This window comes from Globicephala melas, chromosome 6 (assembly GCF_963455315.2).
Source record: "Globicephala melas chromosome 6, mGloMel1.2, whole genome shotgun sequence".
NCBI classification, from domain to species: Eukaryota; Metazoa; Chordata; class Mammalia; order Artiodactyla; family Delphinidae; genus Globicephala; species Globicephala melas.
In genome coordinates, this window is record NC_083319.1 from 7,717,860 (window position 1) to 7,741,679 (window position 23,820).

At 53.0% G+C, this 23,820-nt stretch overlaps 1 protein-coding gene across 7 annotated transcripts in view; it reads right to left on the bottom strand.

Moving 5' to 3' along the window:
- SPTAN1 (spectrin alpha, non-erythrocytic 1) overlaps positions 1 to 23,820 on the bottom strand; it is a 60,447-nt gene that overhangs the window by 1,243 nt on the left and 35,384 nt on the right. For 2 of the 7 annotated variants that reach the window (XM_060300349.1, XM_060300347.1), the window contains 29 exons: positions 23,627 to 23,662; positions 21,444 to 21,491; positions 20,591 to 20,682; positions 20,170 to 20,314; positions 19,899 to 20,080; positions 19,246 to 19,345; positions 18,928 to 19,125; positions 18,680 to 18,826; positions 17,514 to 17,617; positions 17,246 to 17,408; positions 16,836 to 16,850; positions 15,072 to 15,203; positions 14,662 to 14,799; positions 13,740 to 13,844; positions 11,657 to 11,865; positions 10,706 to 10,826; positions 10,400 to 10,521; positions 9,980 to 10,112; positions 8,164 to 8,262; positions 6,502 to 6,661; positions 5,767 to 5,843; positions 4,928 to 5,137; positions 4,252 to 4,548; positions 3,747 to 3,859; positions 3,362 to 3,379; positions 2,158 to 2,220; positions 882 to 936; positions 224 to 420; positions 17 to 70 (listed from right to left, as the gene is read on the bottom strand). In XM_060300349.1, coding sequence (XP_060156332.1) covers positions 17 to 70; positions 224 to 420; positions 882 to 936; positions 2,158 to 2,220; positions 3,362 to 3,379; positions 3,747 to 3,859; positions 4,252 to 4,548; positions 4,928 to 5,137; positions 5,767 to 5,843; positions 6,502 to 6,661; positions 8,164 to 8,262; positions 9,980 to 10,112; positions 10,400 to 10,521; positions 10,706 to 10,826; positions 11,657 to 11,865; positions 13,740 to 13,844; positions 14,662 to 14,799; positions 15,072 to 15,203; positions 16,836 to 16,850; positions 17,246 to 17,408; positions 17,514 to 17,617; positions 18,680 to 18,826; positions 18,928 to 19,125; positions 19,246 to 19,345; positions 19,899 to 20,080; positions 20,170 to 20,314; positions 20,591 to 20,682; positions 21,444 to 21,491; positions 23,627 to 23,662 — 3,533 coding nt within the window. The remainder of the gene's footprint in view (positions 1 to 16; positions 71 to 223; positions 421 to 881; positions 937 to 2,157; positions 2,221 to 3,361; positions 3,380 to 3,746; positions 3,860 to 4,251; positions 4,549 to 4,927; positions 5,138 to 5,766; positions 5,844 to 6,501; positions 6,662 to 8,163; positions 8,263 to 9,979; positions 10,113 to 10,399; positions 10,522 to 10,705; positions 10,827 to 11,656; positions 11,866 to 13,739; positions 13,845 to 14,661; positions 14,800 to 15,071; positions 15,204 to 16,835; positions 16,851 to 17,245; positions 17,409 to 17,513; positions 17,618 to 18,679; positions 18,827 to 18,927; positions 19,126 to 19,245; positions 19,346 to 19,898; positions 20,081 to 20,169; positions 20,315 to 20,590; positions 20,683 to 21,443; positions 21,492 to 23,626; positions 23,663 to 23,820) is intronic. The other 5 variants (XM_030858462.2, XM_030858457.2, XM_030858463.2 and 2 more) reach the window with 3 other exon arrangements.

Genomic DNA, 23,820 nt, shown 5'->3' on the forward strand with positions numbered 1-23,820 from the left:
CAACGCATATACTCACTTAAACATCATGCTGAATTCTTTGAGGGCCTCCTCGGTCACCCCGGTCGTGTTCCTGGAAGAAAGAACAGAATTAGGGACCGGATACTCCACCCCATACAGCTGGTGACACGTTCTGTCCTCTCCCAGTAAACTGCTGGACGTGGGGGCGACCCTGCTTCCCACGGCCCCTGCTGCTGCTGTGCCTACCCGGGGAAGCTGCAGGTACCTGGCCTGGATCTGCTGCTCCAGGTTGTGCTGCATGCGCATGCCCAGCTGGTCGAGCTGGTCCCACTGCTGGGCCAGGCCCACGGTGCTGTGCTCTGTGTACTTGTTGTCCAGGATCAGGGCTTCCTCCATGGCCGCCCCCAGGTCCTCAATCTTCTTGAGCTGACTTCTCATGGCTCGAATCTCCTGGTGCTTGCGCTGCAGGGGTGAGGGAGCAAAGATGTGTGGGACAGGGGCTCTTGCCTCGGTTACCGGGCCCGAGAGCCTGCTTAAACAGCCCTCCTCGGTCTCTGCACCCCCAGCCTGAGACCTGCAGGGCTGCCTGCAAGGGGAAAGTGGGGATGGGGTGAGGTTGAAGAAATCCAGCAGCCTCAACAGAGGAAGAGGCGTCAGTGTGACAGTCACACATCAGTGGGTTGACCTGCCAGGGAAACAGTATAAGTACTGAGGACCAAAGGAGCCTCCTTCTCTCCCAGTAGGGCTCCTGGTAGCAACTGTCAAAGACAAAAAACTCTTTAAAATGACGGAGGTCCTGGGCTGCTTTGGGAAAAGGGGGTACCTGACCAGCCCACCTTGTACCCAACCTGAAGCCAAGTAGGCCTGCTGGCAGTGGTGGGATGAAGGGTTTTAGGCGGGCCAGAAACACTAAGGGCACTTACTTTGGTAGCTTCAAGCTGGGATTCGAGGGTCCCGGATTCTTCCACCATGCAGGACCTAAACACAGAAGCACAGTGAGGCAGGAGGCCCGATTGCCAGCTCGAAATTAACTTCCCTCAGATAAAAGTGCCTGCAGTCTCAAATTCCTCTTATTAGGATATGAAACCTATCTGCTACTGTCTATCTTTTCTTCAGCAGCTCTGGGAGCCAGGGAGGGCAGGTAATACTTCTCCAGTATACTGGGAAGCTGCTGCCTGATGTGGTGTGCCACCTGGTAAGGCCAACAGATAAGCCAGGGCTAAGCCCCCATCCAGCCTGCTCCCCGCTCCCCAGCTGGGACCCCTTCTCATGTGGCTGGCTCCTTAAGCCCACCCAGGCTGTAGCATGGTACCTGATCCAAGCTAGGCCCTTAAAGGGTACCTCAGGAACTGATTTTAAGTTCCACAGGAACAGAGAGGGGCTGCAGGCCTGGCAGCATGCTTCCTCTGCAACCAGGGGGAGAAGGATGCCTGTGCAACCCTTCAGACAGGAGACCTGAAGGTTAGGGGAGGCTGGCAAGCCACCCCAAGAAGTCCTGGAGTCTCCTGCAGGCTCCTGAGGGGAGCCACACTCTAGGATAAGTGACAGCAGTGGGAGGAGAGGCAGTCAGATGACCCCTTGACATGGGAACTGGGGTGTGAAGATTATGACCAGATTTGGGTTTGGTCCTGCCCAAAGGAGAGGTGGCTACGACTAAGCCCCAGATTCAGGTTCTATCATCTACAGACACAACGCCAGAGGCTCCTTCCGGGGCTAAGTTCTGAGGAGCAGGGGGCCTCTATCTTCCCAACAACAGTGTGAGGTCACAGAGGCTACCAGTGAACGAAGACAAATGAGGTTACGTGCAGGGATGAGTCACACTGTGTGTGTGTCCTGGGTGGGGTTTTAGCCCGGCCTCCCCTGTACCCACCTTTGCCCCAACCTACCCTTTCAACACCCAGCGAAGCCAGCATTAGCTGTGAAATGTCCCTAGGTTCAAAGTGCTCTAGCAAGGCAAGGCACCAGGCTTCCTCCTACCCCAGCAGGTCAGACTCACAGTCACGCCATGTCCCCCCAGGAAAAGCACACCCCCAGGACCTGGGGGCAGGAGGCCGGGTGCTGGTGCAGTGGGAGGAGGGCAGACCCCTCCTTCCCATGCGGCCACTGGCGGTGGGTTAGTCAGAAAGCAGAGCCGCCTGGGGAAGTCAAGAGTGCACTGGTAAAACCACAGCGAGGTAAGAAGAGAAAGAGGAGAAAAACCTTCCAGACAGATCATCCCCAACTTCATACTGATAGACACGAATGACCCGACGATACGCTATGCTATTCAAAGAAAAGAAACCAAATGAATACACCAGCGGAAGGGGAGGCAAGAGCACACCGAGACAGACACACACCACAAGGCCCAAGCTGGTCAGTGCACAGGCAGGGCCACCTGGCGCCCAGGCAGGGACGTGGTACGGGCCAAGCCGACAGCCGGCCTGGGAGGGCAGGCAGCCTTGGGCGGCTCGCGTGGGGACCGGGCAAGACGGGACAGGGCTGGGAGGAGCCACATGGTAAGGGGAGCATGGCACCTCGTGGAGACAAGTCCAATGCCAGCAGACACGGCCACGGGCACTGGGGAGGAGAACGGACCCCAGGGCAGCTTATGAGCTCGAGCCGAACCTGTGATCCCAGGATCCTGCCCCAGTCTGCCTTCAGCACGTGCTCGCATGAGCGAGGGTGACACTCCTCCCACTGCCTCCTTTTAACGCCTGATGTGTCTGCCTGCAGGGCCTCGGGAGCGCTAGTCTAAGCCACCATGGTCCCGGGAGAGAATGCAAGGGTGCCCGATCTGGGCAGAGGCCAAGGCCTCCTGGGGAGGCCCCACTGGCACCGGGCAGGACAGCCCTGCTCCTCTCGGGGCTCCTCCCAAGTCCTGTGTCTCTCCATCACCCAGAAACCCTGAGCAGCTGGGCTTCCTCTTGAGGCAAAAGACAGCCTCAGCCCTCCGTGGGGGCACTGGGGGAGGAGGGGTCAGTGCACAGACGGGGACTTAGTGCACCAGCTGGAGCCCCTCAACAATGTCATCCTATTTCACGCCCATGACATGATCCCAACGGACACGTGGGGGAACAAGGCAGAAAAGAAGTCCAGTATAATCCCAATGGCTGAATAATGGGGATTCTCAGAGGCTCTGGACTCCAGCTCTGGCCTTCGGGCCCCATCTTAGAGAACCCTTGGAATCTGAACAGGAAGGTGGGAGCGGCTCCCCTCCCCACACTGCAGGCCGTCAGGGACAGTGGGCCATGGGTGCCAGGGAAGGGGGCAAGGGTAGGGCGGGGGACGTGCAGCCTGCCCCAGGCAGGAAGGTCCATTCTGGGATCCTCTGCAAGCCAGGCCACGAGGGGACAAAGGGCAGAGGGACAAGCACACTAGACACCATCACACCACAAGCCCGGAGAAATAAGAAGTCAATATTAACCCATCGAGGAGATACGTTCTGTGGAGATGGGATCCAAGCAGCCACAAGACAAGGTGGTGTCCGGACAGCAGCATCGCGAGGTGGGGGACAGAGGCAGACACAAGAAAGAAAACAAAAACAAAACCAAGGTCATCAGTACCCACGCTGCGCTCAACCCTGTACCCCTGTCACCGTCGCTGTGCAACCACAGGCGACGCTCAGTCCCACCCAATCCAGGACATCCAGCGACTCCACCTCTGGAGACGTTCCTTCGAGCACCCTCCCAACTCTGCCCACCCCTCTGGCTCCAGCCAGACCAGACTGCGCTCCTAACCCTTCTTTCCACACTCTGGAGCCCGAGGCCTGGGCATTCAGCCCCCAGGACCGAGCACTCCCGGGGCCGCACCTGGTCTCCTGGATCCACTGGTGGAAGGCGTTGGCGTGCTGGGCAAACTCCTGGCGCAGCTTGTCGTTCTCCTCCTGCCGGCGCTGCTCCTTCTGCAGCTCCAGCTCCCTTTCCTAAGGACCGAGGGAGGAAGAGGCGTGTCATCCCCGCCTCGCTTCATGGACAGGCTCGAGGCTCAGCCACTGACCGGCTCGTCTCAACATTTGAGAGGAACAGGGCGTAGTTTTCTGAAGCTACTCGGGGGGTCAGGGAGGACGAGCTGTTCATCTCAACCCACAGACAGCACGGAAGGCGTCTGGGAGGCATTCGCCAGCCCGCTTCCCCAGAGACCTCACAAGACGCTGGGGGGTGGGTGGGAGGGCCGATCACAGCCATGCGGGCCAGCGGGACCCACACAGGGTGACTTGTGATGAATGAAACTGCGCTTCCTCCCCCATCTCCTCCCGCTTCAGCCAGGAAGGGCTTCCCTGCCCAGCGCCACACCCGGCCCAGCGGAGAAGGGCACCTTGATGATCTTCTGCAGGTTCCTCCAGGTCTCCTCCAGGGCCTCCATGGTGAACCAGGTGTAGGGGTTGGAGGCCACGCGGAAGCTCTTGATCTGGCGGTCCAGCTCGGCCAGCTGGTTGAAGTCGGCCTGGGCCGAGCTGAGCGAGGAGCGGAAGGCGTCGTGGGCCTCACGCAAGGCCTTGATCTCTTCCAGGGAGTTGCAGCGCACCGGGTCTGTTAAGTCCTCCTCTGCATTTTCAAACCAGCTGTTGAAGGCGGAAGCCTTTTTGGCAAAGGTCAGGAAGAGGTCCTCCACCTGAAAGCAGAGGAGACTGAGTCAGCACAGCTGCAGGGGCTGTGTGGACCATCCTTGGTGGGCGGGTGGGGGGGCGGTGGTGTGGGCACCAGGAAGGCGGGGGTCGTCCCCAGGGTGTCGGGCTTGCTCGGCTTGGCTCGGCTCAGCTCTCTGCCGCTCTCCTCCCACTGCTGAAAAGTCCTCCCTCTTTCTCCCCTTTCCCTGGGGCGTGCAAGCTCAGTCTTCCCGGAAGCTTCCGAGCAGCAGCCTCCTGAAGGCAAGGGTCCCCTTCCCTTGGTTTACGCCGACTCCACAGCCCCGTGCAGAACCTCTGTCCCGGGAGAGGGGTTTGCTTTCCCTGTGCGTTGAGCTGGTTGAGCTAGGCCGGGGCCAAGCTCACCTTGCGGAAATGACTCTGCGCCTCCAGCAGCTTCTTCTTCCGGGTGGCTGAGTTGGCCAGAAGCTGGCTCCACCTTTTCATGAGGGCGGCGTGCCGGGCCTCGATGGCCTTTGACTGGATGTGCTTGGCGGCCAGCAGCTGATCTTTGAGGGCAGTGATGTTGGCGATGCCCTCCTGCTGGAAGGCCTGCAGGCCAGCATCGAAGGTTTCCTGGAACGAGGAGCGAGAAGGCAACATGCAGGGACCGCACTGAGATGAGACCGTACGCCTCCCGGCACCTCAGCTCGGACGGCACCTGCGTCTGTCCAGCCAGCTGCCCAGGCCAGACTGTCAGCCTCGAGTCCCCACCTCCTCCTGACCCTTGGTCACACCTTGGTCACCACTTTGCTGCATCTCCTCCAGACCTCAGGTCACTGAGGCAGCTCCTCCCAGGCCCTGCTTTCAGCCTCGGGCTGAGGCACCCGGGCTCCCCCCACTACCTCTGCCAAGAATACCCGCCCAGCTCTTCACCAACCACTTTCAGTTTACCCTCCGTGATCTAGCTTGGATGTCACCTCTGGGAAGACTCCCGTCAACGCCTGCCTGCTGGAAACTGAGTCAGACACCTCTTGAGTGAAGTCCACATCCTGCTGTGCTCTGCCCTGTTAGCACCCATCAGGCTGCAGCTCAGAGGCCTAATCTGAGAGCTTCCTGAGGACCAGGAGGCTTGTTCACTGCTGGCCCCTAGGGCCTAATATAAATAGTCAAATGTCTCAATGAAAGATGCTAACCATCACTCATTCACCAGGAAATACTATTTGAGTACATTTCAATCAATCAACAAAGCAGCCACGACTGACCTGTTTGGTAAGGAGAGTTTGGACAGAAGATAGATCTCGACCATAATCATCTGTCTTCAAGCTGTTCTCCTTTTCACCTAGAAAACCAAGCATGGGAAATCAACCATCCCTTTTCAATGTAACAAATTTAAAAGAAAAGAAGAAAACTGAGGCACCTATTATTTTGCTTACATTTGAATTCCAATACTACTGACAGCAGTCTCTGAACCCAAATGAGCTGGCTCCTCCCTGTACCTGGGCCCCCTTCTACGTCTGTGTCCTGAAGGGGTCCCTCCAGCCTGTCCTAGATGCTGTTCAGTCGCTACTGATGCGACAGCAACTACCAAGGTCATGTGGGTCCTGAAATCGGTGCAGTTCCTCCTCGCCTGGGGGCTGGATCACACCCTGGACCCGTGTAGCTCGGGGACGGTGCCGGTGCAGGCTGGTCCGGCTCGTGTGGCCCTTATTTGTGTTGTGGTGCCCACTGCTTCTTTCAGCGTTACAGGACCTTTGTTTCGTTAACCCTCGTGCCGGCCCAGGGGCACTGCTGAGGCTCGGCTCTCTGCCTCAGGACCCTGTCTCCCGCTGCCACCAGTGGTCTACCCGGTGGCAGGGGTCTCTGATACGCTCACATTCCAGCGGTTTCTTCTCTGCAGAAGAAAACCAGCTGCGTAGGAAGCAAACAGGCTGTGGTTCTGAACAATCTTCCCGGCCCGGGAGGGTAAGAGGTTTGGGCAGCGCCGAGGCCATGCTTACCAATCCAGGACTCCACCACGTCAGCCTTCCAGTTGAACTGAAGGAAGGCCGAGTTCTCATCGAGCTTTGCCTTCCTCTGGGCGGCAGCTTTCTCCAAGTCTGATACTTTCCCATTCAGGCCCTTCATCTTTGAAGAGATGTTCTCCTCATGGTGATTGTTCTAGGCCGTGGAGAAGGCACACTCTGTCAGCCTGGCCCCTGCTGCGGTTACCTGATCTGCACCCTCCCTGCAGGGCGCAGGCAGGCTTGTAACCTCTGTGACAGGCCGTGCTCCCCTGCCCACCGCCAGGAGAATGGGGGAAGGCTTTTCTAAGAGCCTTAAAGAGATGAACACTGGCAATTCTACTCCTATAAGTAATAATGAAGAATGTGATAAAATGTTAAGTCACGATGATGTATTCATTAGTGTCATTTCTGACAGCAAAAACTTAGAAAAAGCCTAAATAATTATGACTCAATGGCTACTATATGTATGCAATAAAAACAATGGCTTGGAACAATGTTTTCACACTGTGGATATTAAAAATTATTAAGCCCCAAACACTCTGATGCAGTCTTGGTTAAAACTGTATGTGAAAACACAAACCATAAGTCAGCATAAAATTCAGAAAGAAACTCAGGGAGGAAACGAAGATTGCTGTTGGAAACAGAGCACCAGGCTCTCTGCCCCAAGGCTGAAGGACATTCACAAGCCGTCATCTCAAAGGTGGGGCGCACTTGTGTGTGGGGAGTCGTACACAGGCCTCATCTACGCGGACATGGTCTGTATCTGAAATTAGTCTCCGTTAGGTTGTTTGCCCACAAGAGTGAGGAGAAAAGCTCCCTAGTGAACACAGGTTTTAACTACAGTTACCTCCTGTGGACCAAATCTCTAGTCTTAAGGCCTGATCACCAGTGCAAATTCTGTGATGAGGAATTTTATTTACTCATTATGTGTTTGTGACAGGAAATCAGTCGATAGAAGTCATTTGTCTCGTGCAACTACATGTCTTGTGGACCTCGTGACAGATCGCGGCACCGCGTTTAGTCTGGATTTCAGCTGGGGAGTGACTCGACTTCACTGCTGCTGAGAAAGCACCAAGACCTCTTATTTTTTGCTTTCTCCCTAGAAAGCTGTTTGAATGAAATGAACCTTGTGATTCTGACAGACACATTTATAAAACATCCTGGATAGCAGCCAGGTTTCACACAGCGACGTACACCCACTGCACAGCTGCCGTTTAGCCTAGTGGATGCCTCAGCATGAGGAGAGTCTGGAGGGTCCGGCACGGAGGTCTCACTGGGGCCATCTCCGGTGGTGGTCCTATGGGTGACTGTTTTGACCTGCCCACTTGTGTTTTCTACCACCTCTATAAAGAGCTTGTATTCCTGGAGAAGTAAACTAGAAGAGCAAACACACGGGAGTGCCAATGTCACAGCAGGGATGCTTCTTTGCTTAATTAAAGCAGAGAAAAACAACTGCTGCAGAATGGCTTTACTAACTGCCTTCAAGAAGGGGGTAAATATCCAGTTAAACACGGAATGCAGGAATGGAGCTGCTACCGGTCTCCACGCAGACCTCTGTTTGGTGAGTATCCCAGGGGAGGAGCTTTGCGGGTTGTGGTACCAGCACGCGGTGTCCCGGAGCAAGAAATGAGGGTCTTACCAGCGGGCCAGGCTCACCTTCTTAATGAGGTCTTGTCCGTTAGTGCAGACGTCATTCACCCGGTCCTTGTGGACAGTGAAGTCTGTCTCGAAGGCTTCATGTTTCTTCAGTAAGCCCTGGAGGGGAAACAGCAAGGCTCGCCACTGAGGGCCTGGCACGTGCGTGCGGTGGGCCAGGCCCCGGGGCCAGAGGAGCAGGACTGGAAGGTGCCCTCGCACGCACCCCAGTCCAGCTGGGGCTAAGACAACAGACAGGTACAGGGTAAACAGAAAATCCTACAGCAGTAAAACGAGGATACCGCGAGCATAACCAGAGGCCTTTCTGAAGGGGTAAGGCTGCCGCCAGTCAACCAGCACAGGCCCCTTTCCCTGTAGGAGACCAGAGAATGGACACTGAGCAGCCTTCAAATAAGCACCAACAGAACAGTGACACCCGCCCTAGGGTTTAACCAGAGCACATCTCCTGCGGGACCTCCCAAATCTTGTCTTTTCCTCCGTACAGCTGAAGTGCTGGAGACAACACCCCTCATGTCGGCTTCCAGGGAACACAGCAATGCAGAGGACAGGAAACCACTGACTGCATCTGCCTCCTACCTGCGTCCCCCAACTAGCTGAACAGGATTCCCACTGGGAGGAGTGCAGCTCTGGGGCTACCCTGACCCTCGGGAATGCTAACTCTGCTTCCACAGCTGGTGGCACGGATGGAGGAACACCCGACCACAACGTGCAGTTCCTCCTATGAAGAGGGGAGTCGCCTCACCCCCGAGACCCAGGGCTGCTCTGTCCCACAGGCTACGCCTTAGGATCCCTGCAGCCTTGCCTTTGCCTCTTTGAACGCTGCCTGAAGAAGCTGATCTAAGCTGCCCGATGGTGAGAGGCCACGTGGAGGGGACTGAGACGTCCCAGCTGGAGCCACCTGAGTGCCATCACCATGCACCTCTCAGCCCAGAGGCCTTCTGCCTCAGTGCAGCTGTGTGAGGGGGTCCCAGTGAGAGCAGCAGAGGCAATGCCCATCAATGCACAGAACTGTGGGAAATAAACTTGTTTTTAGGGTTGTGACACAGCAATAGGTAACCAATGTATTTAGGAAATATGTTACGGGTTGAACTGCATCCTCCCAGAGATATGGGTCCAGACCTTAGCACCTAAGAATGTGGAAACGAGTCCTCTGCAGGTGCAATCAAGTTAAGACAGGTCATCAGGGCGGGTCCTAATCCAGTATGACTGGTGTCCTACATATATAAGAAGAGGGAAATCTGGACACAGACACAGGCAGACAGAATGCCACGGGGACACAAAGACACAGAGGAAGACAGCCATGCGAAAGCACAGCAGAGGTTCGAGTCACGCTGCCACAAGCCCAGCTACCAGAAGCTGGGAGAGGCAAGAAGGGTCCTCTCCTAGAAGCCTCGGCGAGAGCAAGGCCCCGTCGACACCCTGATCCCAGGCCTCTGCCTCGCCAACCAGGACAGAACAAGTTTCTGTTGTTTCAAAGCCACTCAGTTTGTGGTACTTCGCTAAGGCAGCCACAGGAAACTACAGGGTTCTAGTAACCTGTGGTTAACGATACCAACCATACTGCTGGGCTGACAGCAGGACTCCATGAACTGGGGCTGACAAAGTCACCCCAATTTTGTCTACAGAGGGGCAGCGTCTCTTGCATGGGATCTTGAGGACCGAGACCCGCCAACGAGACGCCGGCTGCCAGCTCTGAGTGCTCTCCTGGGAAGAGCACGGCCACCGAGCAAGCTGGCAGGAAAAGGGTGGGGCAGGCAGCTGCGCGGGGGCGGGGGAGGCGGGGGAAGCAGCAGGCAGCACCTCCAGTTTCTCTGACCTGGATGGCAGCAAGAGTGTCTCCATAATCCTCACTGGCCACCAGGGTCATCTTCTCATTGATCCAGGCTTCCTCCTCCTCCACGTTGGCTACAAACTGCTGATACTCCAAGGACTCTTCTAGCCGCTGGCCCCTAATCACAGGGGACAGTATGAAATCAGCCATAATCTCCTCTAACCTGGACGCTTACAAACACGAATGACGAGCGTGGGACGTAAACGGTTCACTCGAGCCCTAACACAGAGCAGCAACTGCTGGTCCAACACGAGATCCTGGAACCATATGCTCGGTCCGGATTCACATAACGGGACCAGCTCGGCCTGGGCCTGTCAGAGCAAGCCAACCGCGGTGCTGGCACAGCCAAGAGGAGGGCCCCGGGGGCGCAGGAGGGCCCCTGGCACTACCCTCCGCCGCGCTCACCGGGCGGCCGCCAGCCGCTTCAGCTCCTTCCAGTGCTCCACGAACTGCGCCAGGCGCTGCTCTATCTCCTCCTTCCCGATGGTGTTATCATCCGACAGCTTCTTTCCGGTGTCCAGGACACCCTGACAGGCAAGAACGACTGGGTCAACAGATGCTTCCAGGAAAGGGCCTCGACATTAGACTCAGGCCTTCTCCACTCCGCTGTGGGATGAGGGGCTATAACCACTGTAGAGACCTCAGTGAGACGAGCGCACCTGGGCCCATTCAAGTCCCGCTGCCCACTCGGCCGGGAGAGGCCCGCCTCACCTGAATCGCCGGCTCGTGGGCAGCCAGTTCTGCCTCCAAACGTTTGTGCTTCTTCCTCAGGTTCTGGACGCCCGTCAAGTCGCGGCCATAGTCCTCCGAGCTCACCAGCAGCTTCTTCTCCCTGGGCAGCACAGGAGGGTGGTCAGCCTCTGCACCTGCGTGTCTTCAGCTGGAGACGTGCAGTCGAAGAGCGTGAAGCTCACACACCCCGTGATGTCCTTCACCTGCATCTACCCATCTCTCTGGGAAAGTCCTTCAGAAGCCAGGCTTCTGGGGAAAAAAGCCTCTACTTCCCCAATGAACAGTGCCCACGTACATCTCCAGGAGCACCTCCTGTGTCCGACTCTGCAAAGGGTCGGGGTGCACTGGAGAACAAGGAGGTGCCGCTGCTGTCGCCCTATCAATCCTACCTGATCAAATACACACGTATCGCACGCGGTAACACATGAAAATGCTAATGTAAACAGTGTTTTAAGGCAGTGAATTGAGAGAATCCTGTCCTTAAAAATGGTCTGTTCACAGGCTACATCATCTGGCAAAGGCAGACTGAAATTCTGGGGGAGGGGAGATAAAAACAAACAAGACAAACTTTTCTTCCTGCAAGCAGCAATCTTCCCCAGGAGATCAGACCATCTTTCCCAGATGGGAACTCACTCATGTCGCCAGTGACCTAAGGGCAGGGGCTAGACAAGCCCTGGACACCATCACACACACCGCCACGTGGAGGCCATGGCCGACCACCATCACCACATGCCCAGACACCAGGAGGGGAAGCCGGGGCGTCTCACCGCGGCCGTGCGGTGAGGCTGGGACCAGCTGGGCACAGCTGCCGAGTCCGTGCCATTTCTGACCCACTTCCCATCTCACCACCACGGTCCAGGAGAGGATAAGCCCGGGATTCCTAACGCCCTCCGTGAAAGGCTCCGAGGGCACCCGGAGCAGGGTGCGTACTTGATCCAGGACTCCTCGTCGTCCATGTCCCGGAAGAACTGGTGCAGGCGGTGGGACTCGTTCAGCCTGGCTCGCCGGGAGGCCGCCATGCTCTTGATCTTCTGGAAACGGCCGTTGATGGTGTCCCGCTTGTCCTTCACTTGGGACGTGTCGAAGGCACTGCTGGTCATCAGGCTGTCTGCCTGGCTATTCAGGTCCTTCAGGCGATCCTGGGCAGGGGACACGATGGAGGGGTCAGAGATCTGGGGCACCCACGAATATCTGCTCATAAATCAGAACTCGGGACTTCTTCACTGACGGGTTGGTTTAAGATTTATTCAGGTTACTCTGAGTGTGGTATGTGGACCCCGAGAGTTCTAAGAGATCAAAACTACTTCCATGACAATACAAAAACATGATCTGCCTTTTTTACTGTGTGAACATTTGCACCGATGGTGCAAAATCCAGGGTAGGGGTGGCGCTGCTCAAGGCAGTGGCAAACTACGAGCAGAAATCCAACTCTTCACTGCCACGCACTCCCAGTAGAAATCGCTGTTTCACTTAAGAACATCCTTAAACAAGCAGCAAGGTTGTTAATTTTATTAAGTCTCCATCTTTGAGTACGTGTCGTTTTAATATCCTGTCTGATAAAACGGGGAACCCACACGAAGCACTTCCGCCGAGTGCCGAAGTTCAATGACTGCGCTGAGGAGAAGCGCACGTTCCGAGCTGAACTGGCCACTTCTTCCACGGAAACTCAGTTTCACTTGAAAGAACGGCCAACGGACAATCTATGGTCATTCTGACTTTGGGAGCTGACAAATACTTTGTCGACAATGAATAAAGTGAACCTGTCACTTTAAGGAAAACTGAGTTTGCTAATGATAAAATTCAAACTTTCATGAGGAAATTAGAATTTTGGAAAATTGGCATCCACCTCCGTGAGCCTGACAGCTTCCCGATACGTGTAGATTTTTCCATTGAGACTGGCTGTGATGTTAACGAACGTGATGTTTGATACCATATAGACACGTGTCAACATTTAGAAGATCTGAACTCTGCGAATCAACACTTCCCTAATGATTCTGTAACCTCAGGCGTGAGTAAATGATCCATTCAAAGTCCAGGATGGACCAGTGGATTTACATATAAACAGTATGAAAAGCTGACAGTGTTTCCGAGTCCACTTTCCAACTAACCTTTAGAAACTACCACCTACTGAGCTGGATGTAGTATCAGAAAGTATCGACAATTATCTGAATTAAAATACTACTCCCTCCTCTACCTGTGTGAGGCTGTATTTTCATCACACACAACAAACTGAATTCAGAAGCAGCTCTAAGAATCCAGCTGTCTTCTATCAAGCTGGACATCAAAGAGATTTGCAAAAAATGTAACCAGTGTGACTCTTCTTGCTGTATTTTTGTTTTTGGAAAAACAGAGACATTATACATAAAAAATGTTACTTACGTTAACTTGTGATGGGTTTATTATTTTAAACGAATTAACACATTTTTCTCAGTTTTCTTACATTGCTACAATTCGTAGACCTTATTCAGATTTCACCAATTTTTATATGCATTTGTGTGTCCCTGAGTACGTGCAAGTATTTCCATGCAGTTTTATCATATGCGTAGATTTACGTAACCACCGCCAAGATCAAGATATGGACCTTGTTCTGAGAGCACAAAGGAACTTCCGTATAGTCTTTACAGTTGTACCCCTACCCTGTCCCTAACTCCTGGCATCCACGTATCTGTTCTCCATCTCTATAATCTGTCATTTTGAGAATATCATATAAATGAAATTATACAGTAGGTAACCTTTTGAAATTATTTTTTAATGTTTTTGAAATTGTTTTAAAAAATTTAACTCTAAAAATTTAATTTTTAATAATGGCAAATTCTAATAGATAAAACCCACATAACTAACTCTCCTAGGGGCTCTCAATAATAGTTCAGAGTACAAAATGGCCCCGAGACCACAGCGTTTGAGCATCTTGGCTTTAAGGGATGAACATCACTGTCCTTCCCCGAATGCACCAGGTGCCTTAGAGTCACGCGCGGCCGTGTCCCAAGCCCGGCCTGGCGCCCCCTCTGCTTACCTCATGGGCAGAGATGTCCGCCTCCAGCAGTTGATGTTTTTTTAGCAGGTTGTTCACAGAAGCCAGGTCTTTGCCATAATCCTCAGAGGCCAGCAGGGCTTCCACCTGGCAATGAAACATGAAAGGGAAGGCTGCCATCTGGAGCGCATCCCTTGTCCTGGCAAACCCAGGATGCCCACTCGTCCCCCAGGCTCCCCCGTCTGGACAGCTGAACTTCCCTACCACACGCTGCTGCTGTGCCAGCTTGGCGTGGACCCTCCCCTGGGCAGAGAGGCAGCAGCTTGGGCAAAGACTAATGTACAGAGATGTTCACTGCAGCAAAACGTATCCCCCAAAGCTGGGAGCACCAAGTGTGGCCAACAGTGTGGGAATGGTTAAATTATGGCCTAACTCTGTGATGGTCTAAGGCAGTTATTCAAATGTTCAGGAAGACTTTTCATGACTTGAAATACCACCACCAATACGTACTGATGAAAAATTACGTCATGAGCTCAAATACACATGAAAGAACTGTTACACAAAAAGTCACGGAAATAGGTGTAGACCAGAGAGATACAGAATAGTGGTCTTTAAAAATGTTTTATTTCTTTTTACTTTCTGTACTCTCCAAACAGTCTACAGAGACCGCAGGACTAACTCTGGACTCCGGGCTCTTTGGTTCTGGTTTCTATCTGGGCACCGTGACAGCGGCCTGCACACAGACCCCACCACCCACTCCTGTTTGCATTTTCCTATGGAAACAAGTGACTCATGTCCAACCAGAGATAAGCTCTCTCTTGTGTAAACATTCCCTCCCTCTGACTACAAATCCCTCAGAGTACACAGCTCACACTTGATGATGATTTCTGTTAAAAGGGACGTCGGGAGAGCCCTGCCTTTCCACGGAATCCTCCAGTGGGGAAGGGAAGCCCCGTGGCCTCACCTCAGAGAGCCAGAAGTCGAAGTCCTTGATCCCAGTGTTGAAGTTCTGCTGCTTGTTGGCTTCTTTCAGCTTCTGGCTCTTCTCAGCCGACTTCTGCACCAGGAACTGCCACTGGTCAGCTAAGGCGGCCAGCCGGGCCTGGGCAAGAGAAGAGGGCCGTTGGACATGGCCAACTCCACGGTCAGCGCCCTCTCTGGAAGCCGACCTGACGCCCCTCACAGAGGAGGACGGAAGATGCTCACAGGAGCCACTCTCACTAGCATCCCCTCAGCAACGCAGCCAGAAGTCGTCTGTTTATTCTCCTAAGACTGCATTCTAGAGTCATCATCAAGCTGACGGTAACGCTGAAAGTCAAATCCAGCCCCCTCTTCTTCCCGGGCCAGGAGGAGGGGAACTGGGGGACGGCGTACCTTGACGGCGTCCTCGCTGCCGGCACAGGCCCCGCGGTCAATGAGGGAGTTGCCCATGTCGATAACCCCTCGAATCCGGTCCGCATTGGCATGCAGTTCTGCTTCGAAGGCCTGATGCTTCTGGTGCTTGCTCTGAAAACACCAAAGAAACCCTGCCACAACCCTTCGAAACCAGGTCCTGCTAGGCTCTGTCTTTTCAGGGAGAAGGGGTTCTCAGAAGGGAGGGAGTGGTAGCAGACTCGAGGAACTAGGGGCAAGTGTCAACATTTTTACAGAAGGTGATCTCAGAATCTGTGCGAAATACTTTAGGGCTCAGTCTGATGGAAGTTCAGCAGAAGGTCCGAGCTTGGAGGAAGGAAATGCACCAGCTCAGGAGGTGAACTGTGTCAACTCCTAAGTCAGCTGGACTAGCTATCTGTGAGTGAAATCCTAGAATTATACACTTTCTAACATTTTGCAGGAGCTGGTAACGGCCAACTGTAGTTTTGGATCTACTTGTGCATCAATTTCCATCCACGGCTTTCTCCTTAGTGGAAAGCAGCTCTAACTAGTGACACACATACGGCCCTCTCATCACCTAAGGTGGCAGGCACTATGAAACAAGGTGTCCGAGGGCCAGGCTCCCCTCCGTCGACAGAGAAGAAGCTGCCGCAAACCCTGGCTTTGCCGGCTTCTCATCTGGCAGCTGCAATCAATCAAACCTGCTGGATTTGTCAAAATCCAGGCTTGACTGTAGGTAAGAATTTCTTTTTGCTAGAAGAGAGGGCTGGGAGGATGATGGGCATCTGAGGCTGGGGGGCACCACGGGAGACAAGTGGGAGGACGCAGCTGTGGGGCAGTTCTGGGTGGGTGAGAAATGCGGGGCTGCAGGCAAGAATGTGATATGGGGAAAAAAGAACTAAAAGGAAAAAAGCAGTACAACTGGGGAAGGATTCTGCATCAAATGTTTCATTTCAGGGGCAGCAACTGTCAAAAGATGGAGCCATGTGGCTGGCGAAATGCAGCACCAACCTGAAGCGTCCCTGCACCAACTCTGCGCCCAAGCCCAACTACAGAAACAAAAAGTCTCAAATGCCCACGCATCCTGACAAAAGCCCCTCTTCTTCTGTTTCTTGTTCTGATCGTTCTTTGGCTCAACTCCCATCCATTCTATTTCTTCATTTCTTCCAACCATTTAGGCAACTTCTAAGCTACGCTTTGACTGGAAAGTCTCTTTCCCTGCCCCTTGGGTAATGTTCACTTTTATCTTAACCTCTCACCCCCAGCTCCTCTTAGACTTAGGAAGCAGATCACCTGCCTCTCTGTGGATCTCCAGCTGTCCCTCTCCAGTGGCCAGCACTTCTGGATGCCAGACTGCGTGGGCAACGAAACTCTCACACCTGGCCCTGCCCTAGTCCACCGAGAGCCACGAGCCCAGAGCAAGAGGAACCCAAGTTTACGCAGAAAAAGCGACTTCATTTTTTAAAAGAAGCACACCTCTTAAAAGAAAGCAGTCAGCTACTGCCCCCCAGATCAAACACTGTGCACAACCTGCCTAAGTGATAAATTAGGAGGGGGAGGGGGAGCGAAGGGCTGCAGGCTAATTACAACAGAGAAAGCCACATCCCATGGGGACACTTGAATGGAGGCTGATGGATGATTAGAAATGAAAAGCATGGATGAGGCGACACCGGCAGAATCTACAATTGCGAGAATCTACACACAAGAGCACAAACACTGGAGCTCGTTTAACTAGAACTCTTAAAAAAAAAACATAAAACTTACCAGCAGCTTGGAAAGCTACAAAAATAAATTAAAATAACGAGAGTTCAGTACACTTATGTGAATATGCACATCAGCTATTCAACAGAAACTCATTTTGCTGTCATACTTCCCCTGGGAAGGTGAGCATTCAGGAACAGCAAATACAAGGGGGCCTTTTCTGCAGACGCTTTAATAGCAGACACGGTTTCAACAGAGGCAAATGAGGAAAGCGGCTTCTGAAACGGCTCTCATCATTTAAGTGAGGCTTTCCCACCGGTTCATCTTATTAAGATACTTTTTCTCGGCATCACTGAGGGTACGAGGAAGTTGTCTTAGAAGTATCTCCCTCTTTTAAAGATACCTTATTTTAACAAGATCTACTCAATAACATAGGCTACTTTGGAGATAAACAGCTCATCTGTTCAGTTCACCTGGATGTTGGTAGGATCCTTATATGACTCATCACTTGCAGTCTGTAATTTTTCACTGATCCAAGCCTCAATCTCATCCACATCCCGGCTGAACTGTTGGAGAGTCTGCGATTCTCCCAGCTTTGACCTCTTCTCAATCATCTGGGCTTTCAGACGTCGCCACCTGAGAAAGTGAAACCGAGAGCAAAGGTGAGCACCCCACAGAACTAGACAGGCTGGGCCGCTCACACAAGGGCGGCAAGACCCGTCGGCTGCACAGACCACCCACCTGTCCAGAACCTCGTTGCGCCGGCTGGAGATGTCGCCTTTGGCGTAGTGGCCGCCGGCGATGAGCTGGTCGGCAAAGGACTGCAGGGCGGCGATCTTCTCCTCCTGTCGGCAAACAAGAGGCGTGAGGTCAAGGCGGGCAAGACGACTCTGCCTCGCCTGGACTGTAGGTCTCGAGAAGAGAATGGTTATTTTGGGTGACTAGCTGGTGATACGATCAGAATACACTGACACTCTAGAAGCAGGAGTGTAAAAAGCCAGAGGAAAGCTTGATTTCAATCATTATTAGAGTAGAGTTTAACTCAAGAAGATTCCAGGTCACGCTGGGGTGGGGCTGGGGCTTGAGCACCAGCAGAGGTCACGTACAAGATTAGGTTTCATAAGAAAACACTGTCCGATTTTCAACAAAATGGTTTCTAAGCCAAGGAGTTTTGCATCTTTCTAGTTTACGTTCATGGATTCACTTACCTACCCATAAGTTTGTTTTTCTTCCCTTTCGGTATAAAAATTTTTCCCTGTGGCATCTCTGTTATTAAAACCTCAGAAATGGGACTTCCCTGGTGGCGCAGTGGTTAAGAATCCGCCTGCCAATGCAGGGGACACAGGTTTGAGCTCTGGTCCGGGAAGATCCCACATGCTGCGGAGCAACTAAGCCCGTGCGCCACAACTTCTGAAGCCCACTGGCCGAGACCACGTGCTCCACAACGAGAGAAGCCACTGCAGTGAGAAGCCCGCGCACCGCAATGAAGAGTAGCCCCCCACTCTCCGCAACTAGAGAAAGCCTGTGCGCAGCAACGAAGACCCAACGCAGCCAAAAATAAATAACATAAAAAAAGACACAAATTGGGTAACATGAACATTTTTAAAAGTATGCCTCAAACGAACAAACAAAACCTCAGAAGTGCCAGAATTTATATATAAAGTTTAAAAAACTATTAATGCACGTCACTTTTCCTAGAATGCACAGCTCTGCACTGGACCCGATGGGGACTACGCTGCTTCCTCTGTAGTCAATGCCAAGTATTTTAATTTGAGGATGCTGCCAAAGCTCTGCAGCTGAGTTAAGCAAACAATAACTATTTTTTTCTCTTGTCACTGAGAAGGGAAAGGAGAATACACCAACAGAGAGACCGAAGATGTCAACCTGGAAAGGTACGAAGGCCTCACCTGGACGTTAATGGCTTTGTCGAAGTCCTCGTGTTTTTTGATGAGAGCCTCCACGCTGTCCAGCGAGTCCCCTTTGTCTTCGGTACTCAGGAAGGCCTCCCGGGCAGCCATCCAGCTCTCAGCCTGCTCGCAGTCCCGGTGGAACAGCTGAAGAGGGGACGGGCAGGTGAGAAGACAGAGCCTGTGGCGACGAGCTACCTGGCCAGAAACCCTGCAGCAAACAGGAAGCTACTGTCCAGCACGTGTACCTGCAATTCAAGGCACTGATCCAACATCATCCTGCGCTGGACCCAGGCCTTCTCCAGGTCCGCACGCTCCTGATCTAGAATATGCAGTTTCTCCTTGATCTCGGGGCTGGCATAGTGCCCATGGGCCAACAGCTGCTGCCCAAACTGCTCGAATGCCTGGAAAGTGCCAGCCCTGGCGTCAATTTCCGTCCGGTGCTCCTGCCAAGAGGAGGGAAGGGATTAGGTACCGGCAGGAGCTGCCCACTCTCACGTCAGCTGCAAAGGCCCTCCCAGCCTGGCAGGGCAGCCATGTCTCCGCTGCTCCGCAGGCCCACCTACCTGGTGTCGTTCCAGCAGGGCCTCGGCTCCGGTGACATCCTTGGCTAGCTCGTCTGAGGACACCAACCCTCGGATTCCATTGATCCAAGACATGAGGTCCCTGGAAACCAGATCCACAGAGGAATGGCTGTTACGCTACCTGGCAAGCAGGCCTTCTGCCCAGGAAAAGAGAGAACTACATAATTCTTATCTCAGAGGGCTACTTGGGGTTAATCTAGTTAATCTACCGAATGGGGCTAGAACTCCAGGCAAAGTATTTCAAAGCTTCTTGTTTGTCTTATTGAAATAATAAGAAAAGAAAAACTCAAGAATTCCTCAGAGGAAGAATGAACAGGTTTATAACTAAGATCTTCTCACCCTACAGAAAAACAGGTTCTTACAGACAGTAGCTGTGGTTAAGTTTTCTACAGCTTCAAACGCAAATGCTTTTCTTTAGGATTAAGTTTTTTTTTTTTTTTTTGCTGTGTGGCTCGTGGGATCTCAGTTCCCCAACCAGTGATTGAACCCACACCCCCAGCAGTGAAAGTACCAAGTCCTAACCACTGGGCCTCCAGGGAATTCCCAGGCTTAAGCCTTCTAAGTGCTAGATGCAGGCATGCATTTAATCCAGCTAGAAAGCCCTCTGGCCCAGAGCCAGCGAGCCGGCTTCTCACCGGAAGTCGCTGAGGAAGCGCTGCAGGTCGTGGGAATCGCCCAGCTTGGCCTTGCGCTGGTCGGCGCGCTTGCCCAGGCTGCTCCATGCCTGGTTCAACTCGGTGCACTTCTCCTGCAGGTCCTCTGCCGACTCGGGGTGGGACTGGATCAGGCGCTCGGCCGTTTCCCCAAGGGAATTCACCTGGGGAAGAAAGTGGTGAGCAGCAGGGAAGGAGGGAGCGCAGCCTCGGGCAGAATCGCAGGAAGTGCTCCACACGCACGTCCTCTCACCTTGTCGCCGAGGGCCGCGAGGTCCCTCTCAAAGCCCTCGTGCTTGCGCTGCAGGGCTTGGACACTGGCCAGGTCGTGGCCATAATTGTCTGTGTTTAGAGCCTGGTTCTTCTCTTCGATCCACTCCTTGGTTTCGTCAGCATCTCTGCAGGTGGGACACGCGTTCAAGTTAATGAGTGCTGAGTACGGCTGCCTTAGCCTCAGGTCAAGTAGGGAAACTTCATTTCACTGGCACCAGCACATGTGTCAGTGGCCCAACAAGCTCTAAACAGCAAGGAACACATATGGATCCGCTTAGCGTTACTGACTGAGAGCGCCCACCAGGTGCGAGAGCACAACCATTGACAAAAGCCAGCCGTTACCGTCGGCATGAACCCAACTGTGGCCTGCTCCCCCCGTGCCAGCCCCGGCCGTCCCTCACCTGTGGAACCTCTGCACTTCGTGGGCGCTGCCCAGGATCTGGCTCCGCTCCTCGGCCAGCTGCTGCAGGGACCGCCAGCGTTCGTTCAGCTCCTGGGGGAGGACAGCAAAGTGTCAGCCACACCAGACTCTGGGAAAAGGGCCAGAACCAGAGGAATGGTGGCTTAACGTGAAAGGAAAGGCTGGGGCACAGATGATTTCCTGTTTCCAAGCTTCCTAGTTCAGTCGATGAGCACGCCACAACAGCAAAAGTCCAGAAAGCCAGACCCTGCCACAGCTCGCCGGACGCCACGGTGCGAACACTCCACCAACACCTGACTTGCAATCACCGCGGAAGCAGCAGGAGAGACGCCGCTGACTTATCTTCACTCTCAGCGCCTAGCCTGGTGCCTGCCTCAGAGCACTGCTTCCTAACAACCACCGAGTGGACAAATCCCCAAGTCTACTGCTCCCCAACACCCTGCACGGCTGCATCGCCGGGCAGCAGCAGCAGCCCAAGGAGCACAGCGCAGCTGCAGGACCTTGTACTGGGGAGACAAGCCAGCTCGGGGTCCAGAAAGGAGGCAAGAAAGGCAGTCACTGCCTTCCAACACTACGCTCCTCGCAGCTCCGGGCCCTCCTGGGGGTGAGGGAAGGAGCTCACCAGGCTCATCGCCAGGACCAGGCAAGCTGAGCACAGCCTCCTGCTGCACAAAGAGAGTAAAGAGAGTCCTGGCCAGGACACCCTCGGGCCCAGGAGAGTGACAAGTGCTACAGTTCATACAACTAATTAGGACAAGAGCCTTGCTGAAGACAGGAGAAGGAGACAAGGAAGGAGACCGGGGAAGACAAGGAAAGCTGCCATGGTTTCTTACCTTGATGGAATTAAAGGTGGCCACGGTGTGAACCATCAGGCGAGCAGACTATGTGGGGAGGAAAGCAGAAGAGCAAACTAATCAAGTGTCTGCTGATTAAGAGAGAAATCTGAGGTGCAAGTGCTATTAATTAGGTTCCAAATGTCCACCAAAATGACTGTAAAAGGGTACCATCAAATTTCTGAGCAGAGCAGCAATGAGAGTATCAACAACTAGAAAGTCAGGCAGAAACCCAAGTGCACAATCACACCCATCTCAATGATTCATTTTACTTGAAGAGTGAAAAGAGCGGTGAAAACCACAATTAAAACGGCTGGTTGGACAGGAAAAAAAAGGCTCAAAGACTACCGATTGGTGTCTTTTTCTTGTCCCTACTACAGGAGAACAGTCCAGAAAACACACTTAGCTGAATAAATGCTGGCGGCTGGGACTATTTAAATAGTCAAGGACACCACTAATTTCATTTCTGTTTATGGTTACTGGACTGTGGTTCCTTCTAACAGTATCCCCCTTGAACTAAGGGCAACAGCCTTAGTAGATGAAAAAGAAAATACGCTGGCGAGTTAGCTTCCTTCTCATCAATGTAGTCACTTCTAAAAATCAAACGCCCCTTGGGATCTCAGAGCCTGCCTAGTTTTATCAGAAAGAAACCCTACTTGGCAGGCACTGTGATGCTCGTAATCTTCAAGTATGTAAAGAAAAGGAGGAGCTGAGCTTGGACGCAGGGAAGTTAGGCTCCTAGGATGTTCCTGTGACACACCCAGTGAAGCGCTCAACCAGTGTGGGTGCGTACAGGGTTCGGAAAGCAGACACCCATTGTTTCAAATCCTTTTCAGAAACAGGAGGTACTGACTGGTGTTTGTCAAGTCATCTGGAGTGCGTTTCTGAAAAAATACCTGTTACCAGAAAAACTCTGGCAGGAGATCAGACAGGTAAGGGCGCTGCTCATTCATGTCACCAATGACTGAATTTTGCTATGCAACGAAAATTAAGATCGAGAAAAGAGGAGAAAGCTGAATCCAAGGAAAAATGTCCCCTTCCTGCCAATCTGGAGCCTATTTAATAAGCAGAATGGTCAGAGCCTGGAGGGCTAAGGAGGCCAAAGAAACAAACCCCTCTCAGCCTAGGTCCTCACAACAGGTCAGACCTCATGACAGGGCTGAGAAGTACCAACCTAGGGACTGGTGTGGGGAGACTTTTTGTTTTGGGGTTTTCATGCTTTCTTCAGATTTTAGGAAGGTGTACTTTCATAAAGTAGAGGTCCGCTCTTTTCAGCTTGTCTATAACCCGAGTGGCATATTCCTGAAGAGCTGGGTCAGGAGGGAAGACGCTAGAATTGGCATTTAGGCAACTAGTTCCATAATCACGGCTATAAACGCTTCACGTGAAAAAGCTCATCCCCTGTCCTCCTGAAGTTATGCCCACCCTGGTCAAGCACCACCCCTGGATCTCTCTGGAATAATGTCCACTGCAGCTGGTAAACATCTGGTGTCCCCCCTTTATGTGTCTCGTCGGATGTGGACCTTCTCTCAAGCCTTTCTTAGGCCCCGGGAGGAAGCGGCCAGGCAGACGATGAGTGGAGCTTACGCTCCTTTTCATCCTCACATCATGTGTCCTTTTGGGCTGTAGTCCTATTGGTGGGACCATGCCTGACTATGCAGTGTGACCTCTGTGAACTGCAGTCACCCCTGTAACCTTGGTACCCGACAGGGAATGATCCCAGGACCCCCCGAGGTACTAAACTCCACAGATGCTCAAGTCCCTTGGAGCCGGCGCCCTGTATGGGCGGGTTCTGCATCCTCGGATTCAACCAACCATGGATCGGATGCTAGTATTTTCAATTGTTGGTTGGTTGAATCCGAGGATGTGGACCCACGGATGTGGAGGGCCAGCTGTATACCCTGGCAGCGACAGTGCGTGATAAACTCGACCTAACTGAATTTGTGCTGAGCGTCTGCAGGGAGACATTTTGCTTCTGTGTATTAAGCACCCCATTTCAAGGCATGACAGATTCCAAGAATACAACACCAGGGTCAGAAAGACACCAGGCCAAACAAGTCCAGAAACAATCACAGGCTCAGACAAGCCTAAATACTCAGATAACAGGCACGCCAGAAAAGGATGTAAAGTATTTCTGTTCCTGGAAAACCTTTGGAAATAATAATTTGCACAGAAGCTCTTACCTTCCATGGGGAGGCCGTCTTGGAATCAGTTTCATCCTATTCAAAGAAAAAGGAGGCATTTAGGCAGCCAAGCAACTGTGCACAAAACAAAGCAGCCCCAGCCTTCCCTCTGGACGACAGGAAGTTCACAGAGAAATCAGCTGGAACAGCAATTCCCTCTGTGACTCAGAACTCAACACTGGCTGGCAGCAAAC